The sequence below is a fragment of the Pyxicephalus adspersus genome, chromosome 3, assembly GCF_032062135.1.
Source record: "Pyxicephalus adspersus chromosome 3, UCB_Pads_2.0, whole genome shotgun sequence".
NCBI lineage: Eukaryota > Metazoa > Chordata > Amphibia > Anura > Pyxicephalidae > Pyxicephalus > Pyxicephalus adspersus.
The window spans coordinates 143,130,473-143,141,926 of NC_092860.1; the positions used below are offsets into that span (position 1 = coordinate 143,130,473).

The 11,454-nt window shown below is 41.2% G+C and overlaps 1 protein-coding gene across 1 annotated transcript; it reads right to left on the reverse strand.

Annotated features, from left to right (window-relative positions):
* Window positions 1-99: 99 nt before the first annotated feature.
* RMND5A (required for meiotic nuclear division 5 homolog A) lies at window positions 100-10,641 on the reverse strand. Its single transcript, XM_072406894.1, has 8 exons — window positions 10,139-10,641; window positions 6,740-7,013; window positions 4,778-4,908; window positions 4,366-4,532; window positions 3,651-3,816; window positions 3,114-3,216; window positions 2,411-2,565; window positions 100-1,534 (listed from the first exon to the last, which is right to left on the reverse strand). The coding sequence occupies exons 1-8, from the start codon at window positions 10,285-10,287 to the stop codon at window positions 1,471-1,473; spliced, it is 1,209 nt and encodes a 402-aa protein (XP_072262995.1). The 5' UTR covers window positions 10,288-10,641; the 3' UTR covers window positions 100-1,470.
* Between the last annotated feature and the right edge of the window lie 813 nt (window positions 10,642-11,454).

Genomic DNA, 11,454 nt, shown 5'->3' on the forward strand with positions numbered 1-11,454 from the left:
TAGTAGTGGGAACATAAAAACATGTTTTTCCTTTTGTATGATATGCTGTGCATGCTAACATTTCACATATTAACCCAGCCGACACAAAAGAGACTAAAGTCATCTTTTTTTTTTTATTGAATATTCTGGTCACACAAACAGTTCTTAATTCAATAAAAGCACAATATAACTTCCCATTATATTCTAGCAGCAAATAGCATCTCACTCTTATATAAATTATAGACATTGGGTTTATTTACACGTCTCTTGTGTTTAAAGTACAGCAAAAAGGGGGGTGAAACTTTTTTCAAACTGAATGACAGCAATTTCTTTTCTTAGCAAAAAATACAGGTTAAACTTTCTATTGGCTATGATCTTCACCAGACACCTCTGTAGTATTGTTTAGTTCTATACAACATAGAAGGGAAAAAAAATCACGACGTAGCTCTAGCAGGACAATCAAGAAACAAGGGGTTGATAGGTTGAGCTTTGTCTTTTTTTCTGGCAATAAATGGGATCGTGCCAAGAGGAAATAGCAAGAAATATACAATTTTACTCAACCGAGCAAAGATAATGCAGTCTTCTGTAGGGAATTTCAAAGAAACCTACACAGAATTAATAGTGCAGACAAGCTGATCAGAGTGAATCTCCCACACTTCCTGCTGCCCTTTGCATGAATGTATTTTTTATTGCACTCTCCTTGTGATAGTATTAAATTAGAAATGTGGTAAAATACTTTACTACTGAATGGCAAGGCTTACCTTGTGCCTCTCCACAGTGACCTACATGTGTGTTAAACAATGTAAACAGTAAAAAAGAAGCTATGTTGGGCATAGACACAAGGTCAGATGAAAGTGCAGGGACTGACCCCTGCTAAATGAATGTGTAATGGCTGATCTGTAAAAGTATCCCATCCTATGATGATAATGAAGGGGAAGAGCAGAGAGAAAGCTCCTGGATTCATATTATCTCAGTGCTTTGACTAGACTATGAAAGTCGTTTGATACCTCCTTCTCCAATGAACGTTCTGAAGAAAACCAACCAGTCCAGATGAAGTTGTCTATATCAGGCAACAGTCATCTCAACCCCAAATGTATGAATCAGACCAAAAAACAAAGTCACCGAAGTACAAGAGAGAGTTATGATGTTCTGCTTAGGAATTGATTTTTTTTTTTGTAGGATAATAAAAACATTTACGTCATCTCTTGCTTGGTAAGTACAAAAACCTATATGACCAGTTCTGGTGCTGGGCCAAGTATGGAGAACACAGGGACAGGAAAGTTTCTGGTCCATTGGCAGGGAATTTACATCTCATTATTGTCTTGGTGGAATTGACTATTAGGATGATCTTGATTTCCTGCATTCTCTCGGAGGACGGGAATAATTTCATCTTCTCACTTTTTATCAAATTCACTTTTATCAAATAAAAAAAAAGAAGAAAAAAATGAAAACTATGAGGCCACTCAGCTCTAGAGGAGCAAGCCTCTAACTTCAGAAGTAGATCTGCTTGGCATCTCCTGGACTCTGCTCCATCGGGCAATACGGGCATTTTAATCTACAGAAAGACATTTTAATTAAACATGGGAGTTAGAAACCACATATCAATTAGAAACTACAAAACGAAATAACAATAATTCAGAGCCAGAATTTAGTACACGGGTCAGTAAGAAGATTCTGTGTAGCTGCATTGCATTAACTGGGTTTTACACATTGCTATTTGGTAGGCAGCAAGTCTTCATGTCAGGTCACTGCTGACTGGTAGTGATTGCTTGAACCCCCAGAATTAAAGGTAACTTTTTTTTTTTTTTTTTTACTTTACTTCTGCTTTAGGATTAAACTACCGATTGGCAGAAGTACAGAAACCCACAAATCTGCAGCAAGACATCTAAAACAGAATTTCGTCTTACTTTCTGGCAATTGAAAACAACTTAACATTAGAAAAACTTAAAACAAGCATTAAAAAAAAAAAAAACTTTAGCCTTATAGCATTGGATTTGCCCCCTTTAGCAGAAAAATCTTTTTGAAGGTTCTTTGGAGGGGAAGCCAATTAACCTAACTGCATGTTTTTAGAATATGGGAGGAAACCGGAGAACACAGGGGAAACCCATGCAAACACGGGGAGAACCTGCAAACTCCATGCAGATAGTGTCCTGGCCAAGAATACAACCTGGGACCTAGCGCTGCAAAGGCCAGAGTGCTAATGGTTGTCTGCAAACTTTAGATCATATTCTCCGGGAGGATTTGGGTGTCCACTAACTTCTAGTCATGCAGTACAAACCTACTTCATAAACTAATACATAGACAGCACAAAAGTATCACAACACAAGTTCAGTTGAAGCTTATCTGGAAACCGGCCACCCCCACTACAAGGAGGACTTTGTACTGAGCATACAAAGGACCAACATTTGTAAACAAATAAAACGCCACTTACTTGCTACCGTTAAACATTTTATTTAGAGCATCTCTGGATATTATGTGTCCACAAACAAGTTTCATAGGAGGATTATTGTCTGTGGTTTGTTGACGAAGGATTGGACAGGCGAATATAGAATGGTACCAGCACTTCTTACCAAGGTCCACTTCAATCTGAAAAAAAAAAAAAAAAAAAAAATGAATTGTATGAGAGGACCATCAGTTGCTCATTTATATACACATTGGACTGTGTATTGACATTCATACAGGATGTTTTTTTTTTTTTTTTTTTTAAACTGATTGGTTATGCATTGGAAGGTTCCACTAACAAGGAAAAAAAATTCCCAGTGTCTAGGAAAAGGTTTGATTTTTTATATTAACACAAAAGTATCCAATTTTAATTACTATTGCATTAAAATGTTTAAAACTATGTTGGCTTGCAACTCTATCAGGAAGAAACATGATTGGCAAATCTATAGCCTGCAGAGCTACAATGCATACTGGGAAAGAATAATTACGAAAAGCTAGTGATGGTGTTGGGTCAAAATTTGCAATAGTTTTAGGGGGAAATTGAGGCAATGGGTCCTCATGGATGGCGCTAGACTAAAGAATGGAGATCTTTTTCTAAAGGCACTGGAGTATTCCATATTCCACTATAGTATTCCACTAGTATTCCACTATATAAAACACAATAATATATCCTGCTTATAAATGGTACTCACTGGCAATTCATCCTTCTGGTTCCACACTCCTGTGCACTGCCGTTGTTCAATTACGGCTTTTATGTTAATTAAGGCTGGAAGAGCCACACAACCAGCGGAGAAACTAAACAGGATAATTTAACAAAAGCAAATACATACATAATGTTAGATTTGACATTTACAGAACAAACTAAAAAAGCTGTCATACATATTGACAATCAGAAATAGACCAGTGGGCAAGGGTAGGCTTATCCTATACCAAAACCAGAAGCCATGGCTTGGTGGGGACCAGGTAAGCTCCTTTACAATTCCACTGCAATTGGTACTGAAGATGAACCCCAAGCCACTCTCAGAAATGCCACCAGGGAGGTTAAAACTAAAACCCCTTCTATTATTATTAAACAGTATTTATTTAGCGCCAACAGCGCTGCGTAATATGTTGGCGCTATATAAATCCTGTTTAATTATAATAATAACATAATATGCAGCACTGTACATTAAATAGGGGTTGCAAATGACAGACAGATGCATCTCTCAGTAAGGATAAAAGATATTTACCTAACACTGAGAGGAGATTCTACAGAGAGACCCAGCAGGGCGCAGGCATCCCGAGTAAAGATGTCACAGATGTCTGCCCACTGGTTGGCATCTAACAGATGAACATAAGGCGAGTTCTCTATACCCTGCCGGAGGTATACCAGGCTTCCCATAAGTACCTGAATGTCTACAAAACAGAGGAACAGGATTATTAAAGATACAGCTAATAATTCTATTATGTAACTTATTAATGTTTATACGTCAGAATCTTTACTACATAAATTCCTGACATGCCATAATATACAGCAACTGGGTATATATAAATATATATAATTTTTTTTTTTTTTTTTTTTAAAGAAAAAACTTTTAATCAATAACAACGTTTCCAATATTGTAACATGACAGCTAGTTGAAAGGTAAAAAAAAGGCTTCAGCAGGGGCAGATCTCTGCGAGACATATTTAAACAAAGACACTGTCTTTGAGCCAGAATCACAGTCCAGGCACTAGATGCTGAAAACTGGATAATGCTAGAACAAAAATGGTTCCATCCCACAGTTGATTCTTGTGAATGTTTAGTAGAAGCCAGCACAAAGAAGATTTAGTGGAAACACTGTGGTGGCTGTAGTTTGGCACTAGAAGTGTACTTCCTATTTAAATACACTCCGAAGGGTTGACAATTCCTACTCCTAAGCATTACATATAAAGAAGGAAAACAGTTTAAAATGACAATGTTACCTTTCTGGTGATTTAAAGCAAAAGGCTGGAAGTTTTTGGCATACTGCAGGGCCTCCCTTTGGTTGGCCGCTCCACCCATCAATAAACTAATAAAGTATAACCTGTGCAGCTTGAACTCCAGAGAGCTGTTCTGTGCCATCAGCATTTCCCTGTTTGACACGGCCCACCTAAGAAAGAAATAAAGAAGAAATGTAAGGCAAACTCCACTTCCAACACAGTTTTCAATAGTCATCCTATTGGTTTTCCTTTACTGGAATCATTATACTGGAATATTCTGTTCTTTTCTATCTTTTCACATATGGACCATCACAGGTCATGCCATCTTACCAAAATCTCTAGATTTAATATTAAACTGGATGAGAAAAGACCAACAAGCAATAAACTCTATACATCATGATTATGAAATACCCACTCCAATGCTGGTCGGAGAACTCGAACTTTTAATGCTTCCAATATTCGGTTAAGTTCCACAAACGGTTCTTTTTGGCTTGCGTCTATGGAGAGACCAGCTTCCTGAAATAGAGAAAAGTCAAAACTGGCAAACTAAAACATGATGAAAATATGTTTTTGCTAAAATTAGTGATAGGACAATGGACTTTGTCAAGTGCTGCATAAAAGGTCAGTGTTATATAAATACTGTGTAATAATAATATTATTAAAATGCCCAACTTGTAGAACCCAAAAACAACCCCCCCCCCCTCCTTATTAGGTAACGGGGAGGGAACCAATGCCACCTTGATATGTTGAAACTGTAGCTTTATGAACACTAGAATTTTTATTTAATACATTGCTACAATTTACATACCCAGGCTTCTTTCTTTGATGACTAAAATAGGTGCAACAGTGACAGACTGAGACTAAAGGGCCGGCTCAGTGTGTAGGAAGCAGATGATTAGAAGAGCCTCCCGAAATAGAATCCAACATTTTACACCCGATTACCAAAAGATTAAAAATAAACTTCCATTAACAGTTGTGCAATGAGAATATTTGTGTGTTGGATGGCTGTTTACAGGACACATTTACACAAGACATGACCCTGTACGATGCCTCAGACTTAATTCCAAAGCAAAGAGTAATGCAAAAGTGCCACCCTAATACAGAATTTAAAAGGAATGCTATGGTAGGATATGAGGTAGATGGCGATCCTTGTATTCTTCATGGCGCTCATAGTTTATGAACTGACCGACACAACATTGCTTTAATAGCCACCAGGCTACTACTATGGTCTCATCCTATATCCGGTACCTACATAGCTCGGAGTTTTTATAGAACCCATAGTCATGTCACTAACTCATGACAAACTCCATGAATAGTTTCCTGGTTGAGATTTATGCCTGGGACCCTAAAAGCAGTAGCTAGCCACTTACCTTTAAAGCTTAGATAAAAAATGGGGACAGGAAGGTTTACCATCAACAAAAAAAACATGGAGACTGCTAAAGTCTTGTACAGACAGCAGATTTCTGTTGCTGGAAACATGATAGTTTACCGTGACAGAAGAATAAATGAGCGCTGGACTGGCACCCCACTGTGCTCTCCTTCATAGAAATGACAGCAGGATGAAAATCCACCAGGATGAATTGTAGAACACCAGGGGACCGCTGTACACATGCTAGATTTCTGGCTGTGACTAAGACTACGTACACACGTCAGATGATTCACGTCCGATAATCGCCTCAGGGCTGATATTGGAAGAGAATATGGCGTGTGTACAGCACTTGTCGTTCATGGATCTGTCCTGGCGGATACACAAACTATGATAATGGAAGTGAAGAAGAGGGAGCACAGCAGGGTGCCACTCTGTCATTCTCCCCCCTCCATAGAACAGAATGGTGCTGTATGTACAGCACTCGTTCATGCATCGTGCAGTCTTTTGTTGTTGCCAAAGATCTTTTGCAATCCTTTCCAATGACAATTATTGTACGTGTACCCAGCCTTAGTCTACGTACACAGGTCAGATGATTTTTGGATAATACAAGCTGTGGGGCTCATCTCGGATGAGAATCTGGTATGTGTACAGAGGTCATCCGACGTCACTCACAGATCTGAGGATGAAAGACTGCAATAAAAGTGAAGGGAGAAGAGGGCAGCGGGGTGCTGTTTGCTCGTTCTTTCCTCTCCCCTCTCCATAGAGCAGATCGGTGCTGTATGGACAGAGCTCCTTCATTTATCTTTCAGTCGTTTGAACTGGAAAAGGATTGTTAAGATTTGTTCCAGCGACGATCGAGCTTGTGTACGCCTAACATCTATGTTCCTCAATCAGACAACAATTATCTAGCATGAAGCTTACCATGCCTACCCCTCTTCCTTTGCATAATAGTGTGGCTAGAAAACCACAAAAGACAAAACAGCAGCTGTAGTAGCACATTCATTTCAACCACTGGAGCCAAACACAGAGCACAGAGAGATATACCTTATCTATAGCCTTCCCCACTCTGGACACACTGCTGTGAATGTCTTTGTGGTCGGAGGCCAGCTTCTGCACGGTGTCCTTTATCCTCTTACAACACTGTGTTAATACCAGTGATAACGTTCCGGGGGGGGGGGCTGGGGAGATCTTTGTAGCAGTTTGTACACATGGAGGAGAGATATTCTTCACCAGTTTCTGGATCTCCACCACACACTGCTCTCTCATTAGTGACTCCTGAGCCCTGCATTACATACTCTGTGTCTGTTTAACATTCTCTTTGCATTTAACTTTCTGAACTTGGATTTTTCTGCTAAGGTCCACACCATACAGATCATGTTGTATTCATCCCCACATAGTAGCCATGTTTTTTGTACAGTACTCTCAAGTCCTCAAGTTGTAGCATGTAGGGATTTCTGTGCTTCACATGCTTTGGAATAAGGTCACCTGGCTGCCACAGGAAAAGCAACATTTTATTATTATTATTAATAAACAGGATTCATATAGCTCCAACATATTAGGCAGCGTTGTACATTAAATAGGAATATTGTAAATGACTCAAATCTGTAGGAGTATAAAGAATCACTACTTTTCCGTGTTAATGACTGTGACCACTTCTCACTGTTCCAAAATTAATTTTCTACCACTCTAGACCTCGAAGTATGATCAGCTCCAGCTTGCTGCCTAACAAATGCCATTCAATGTGTTTACACCCCTGACCATGATGATTTCAACCTTTGAAGTATAGCTTGTATCAGGAATGTGGCCTTGCAAATAGAACTATAGAGGGATTCTCACACTATTTTACATGATCATTTCTTATTATTCTCCCCAACAAGCCATAGTCACTTCCCACCCTGTACTTCTCCAAAAACACCTTCCACCATTTCCCATTATTTTGATTGGTAATGCCAGCATTACTATTATGATTAATATTAAACAGGATTTATATAGAGCCAACATATTACGCAGCGCTGTACATTTAATAGGGGTTGCAAATGACAAACAGATACAGACAGTGACACAGGAGGAGAGGACCCTGCCCCGAGGAGCTTACAATCTAGTAGGAGGGGGAAGTAACACTCAATAGAGTGGAGATATGGAATGGTGGGCGAGTAGTGACGGTTTCAAAAGACAGAGGAAGACAGGTAGGCGAGTTTGAAAAGATAGGTTTTAGGGCTCTTTTAAATGAGCAGAAGGTAAGAGCAAGCCGATTAGGATGAGGAAGACCATTCCAGAAAGTCGGGCGGCTCTAAAAAAAAAGCCTTGTAGCCGTGTGTGTGATGAGGTTATGAGTGAAGAAGTCAGTAGTAGGGTGGCTGGGGGAGTATTTTTTTTACCAGGAAAGAAATGTAAGTGGGACAAGAGCTGTGTAGGTATTTAAAGGCAAAGCACAGGAGCTTGAATTTGATTCCAAGGTGAAATGGAAGCCAATGGAGAGAACTACAAAGAGATGCAGCAGAAGAGGAGCGGAGGGAAGGATGGATGAGTCTGGCTGCAGCATTCATAATAGATTGTAGAGGAGAGAGTCGGGTTAGTGGAATACCAGAGAGGAGGATGTTACAGTAGTCCAGGCGAGAGATGATGAGAGCATGTACAAGGAGTTTGGTGGTCTCTTGAGACAGGTAGGGGTGGAATTTGGAGATGTTGCGCAGGTGAAAGTGACAGGACCTGGAAATGTTCTGAATATGGGGGCTAAATGGAGGAGGAGGAGGTTACAGAAGTGGGAAAGATGGATAAGTTTTCCAAATTTCTAGTTTGCCTTTGCTGAGCTTTTTAACATTGACATAACGTTCAGATCTCAGGGTCCCCTCCTGTATTTATTATATACACAGATCACAGTACATTAGCATGGTGATCAGTGGGAAGAATGTTTGGTGGATTGGCTTGGTGTAGATGGTGAATGCAGGGACTGTCTGTGAGCTGGCGGCTCTTAAGGTCACTGGTCAGCAACCTTTTTTGGTCCCGCGAACCACTTAAATTACCGGCTCCAGACTACGCATGCCCGGGCAGCCATGTGTCACTCAAACTGGGTGAAACCTCCCCCATGATGTCATGGTGCCGGACCCTACCCAGTCTCCCATGGCAGATCCGAGTCTGTGATGGGAGAGTGCCTGGGTTGTGTCCAGAGACAACCCGACCTTCCCTGAACCAGGAATCTGTATGGGGGACATGGTCTGCGGCCCTTGCCAGAGCCATGGACCACCAGTTGGCGATCGCTGCCCTAGATGACTTCAGATAAAAGTTACACACAGAACTTTTAGCACTGTTATCTTTCTTCAGTTTTAGGCTGGGTACACACGTGCAATGATTCTCATCTGATAATCGGCTCAGGGCTGATATCGGACGAGAATCTGGTGTGTGTACAACGCTCATCGTCCATCATCCGAACGACCGTCCTGGCAGATCCATGGGAGACTAACGATTGTAATGGAAGTGAAGGGGAGAGTGCGCAGCGGGGTGTCGCTCCATCATTCTCCCACTCCCCTCTGCATAGAGCAGAATGGTGCTATGTGTACATCGCTCGTTCATGCACGGTGCAGTCGCTGGATGATTATTACATACATAATATTATTATTATTGCACGTGTGTACCCAACACATTGTAACAATAATGATGAATGCGCCAGGCCATTGTTCTGTGCTCTATTCCCAGCTGTCCCGGGCCACTCACAATGAAAGGCCCAATGGCAGCAAACATTTACACTCTGCTGGAATAACAATGGCAATTCTAATAATAGCACAGGAATTCACAACAAATTTTGAAAAGGAGCAGAGAATAATATTAATATACAGAGAAGGCAGAAGCTTTGTTACACATTTCCTGTAGCTGTATATATCAGAACGGCTGCCCTCCCCATACAAATAATCAATAGGGATTCAACAGCAGGTCATTGGAGCTTAGGAGGAGGTCAAATGCAGGTCAGACAAGGAATTGTCTATAGAGTGAGATTATTATTATTAAACAGGATTTATATAGCACCAACATATTACACAGCGCTGTACATTAAATACGGGTTACAAATGACAGATATAGGAGGGGGAGGGGACCCGGCCCTGAAGAGCTGACAATCTAAGACGTGAGGGAAGTAACACACAATAGGAGGGATGTGCCGGATTATGCCATGGCACATATGCATGTTTTTTTATTACAAGAGTTGGGGTGAAATTGATCGCCAGGGTTATAATGGGGCACAGGAATCATCTTGGATAATGGTGGATTTGTGAGGCTGATGACAGGTCCTCTTTATGATCTGGCACTGTCACGTGGTAATGATCTGGTTGTTGTTGGGGTCACAGAGCAGCCACAGTGGACAATATTTGTTGGTTGGTTGGTTGGGGACTCCCCTCCCCCACCTCTCCGGCCTACTCCTTACCCGAAGCCTGCATGATCTCCCTCCGGAGGCCGCCCGCATAGTCGATGAGCTCCTCCAGGCTGCGCTCGCAGTGCTGCCCATAGCCGGAGAACTTCTGCAGCACCTTATCCAGCTCCCGCTCCACCGTCACACACTGCTCCATATCCCCGGAGGACGGAGCGGCCTCCTCTTCCTCACACACGGCCGGCCTGCACCCCGCCAACACAACGCGGACAGAAAAATAATCAAAGTCAACTTCCCCCTCAAACCCGGGGCCCCCACCCGGCTCCGGTCCTTCAAATCACCGCCGCTTGTTTTTGTTTTTAACGGAGCTCAACATTGACCTGTTTTACTAAGACTACTCCATTACAAATCAGAGGGGGGACATCAAATAAATCAGAAAGTCTTAAGCGAATGTATTACAAAAAAAACGCAAATTTAACACATCATTGCCTATTTTAAAAGTGCTGATCGTATATTATTTCTGAGATGCGTTTTTATTCCTGTGTCGATACAAAACATAGCAGCCGAACAGTCAATAAACCCTGCGTCAAGGAACAACAAATGGTATATTCCATGTAGTGACGTCACGATTGCTTACTCCAAGCTCCCAGTTACGATTGAGCTAAGGCTGTTTTTTTTTTTAATATCCGGGTCCTGGTTGTTGTTGCTGGGCGGGACTTCAGAAACTGCCTGGAGGAGACGTCACCAGGAGGCAATTGTGTCCTCTCAATGGAAGCCATGTTGGAGAAGCCAAATAATTAGAAATGTAAAAACTTTATTTTATAACCAGAACCACAAAAAATAAAATAATTTTAGCACATTATTGTACATGTATTACATAAAGTTGAATTTGAAATGGGTGAGAGGGTCACATGATAGGCCACACCCCCCCAAGTGTACCAGACTCGTGTTCATTACCGCCTTGTTTTCATGGTAAAAAGTAAAACTTTATCAAAACTTTAAATAACTGCAAACAGTTTATTAAGGGCAGAAGAAACATACCGACACGTCTCTTCTGCAGTAAAGAAGTTTTATTTGCCCATTTGCAATTATTTTGGCCTTGTGCAGCCCATGTGCTACTCCCATGCATAAGCGCTGGAGGATTTATCCTGGCACAGCCAATGAAAACGTCCGAAAATCCCTAACCTGCCAAAAGATGGGGTGCAGATCTCAATTCCGTGTAAATGCCGATTGGACGAATTAATATTAATCACCAAACTTTATTTTTGGTTTATTTTTCCCCCCTCCATCCTATTCCAAATACTTGTGATCTATGTGACCCTCTCCAGCTGCATCCTCTGGGCCTTTACATGTGGCATTGCTTTAG

What these genes read in the sequence shown, in the direction of transcription:
- RMND5A (XM_072406894.1), bottom strand. Translation starts at nt 10,287, where the DNA reads ATGGAGCAGTGTGTGACGGTGGAGCGGGAGCTGGATAAGGTGCTGCAG. An exon ending in ATGCAGGCTTCGGGTAAGGA is followed by an intron (nt 7,014 to 10,138) that starts GTAGGCCGGAGA and finishes TATGTAATGCAG; the next exon opens with GGCTCAGGAGTCACTAATGA. An exon ending in GAATCTCCTCTCAGTGTTAG is followed by an intron (nt 3,217 to 3,650) that starts GTAAATATCTTT and finishes TATCCTGTTTAG; the next exon opens with TTTCTCCGCTGGTTGTGTGG.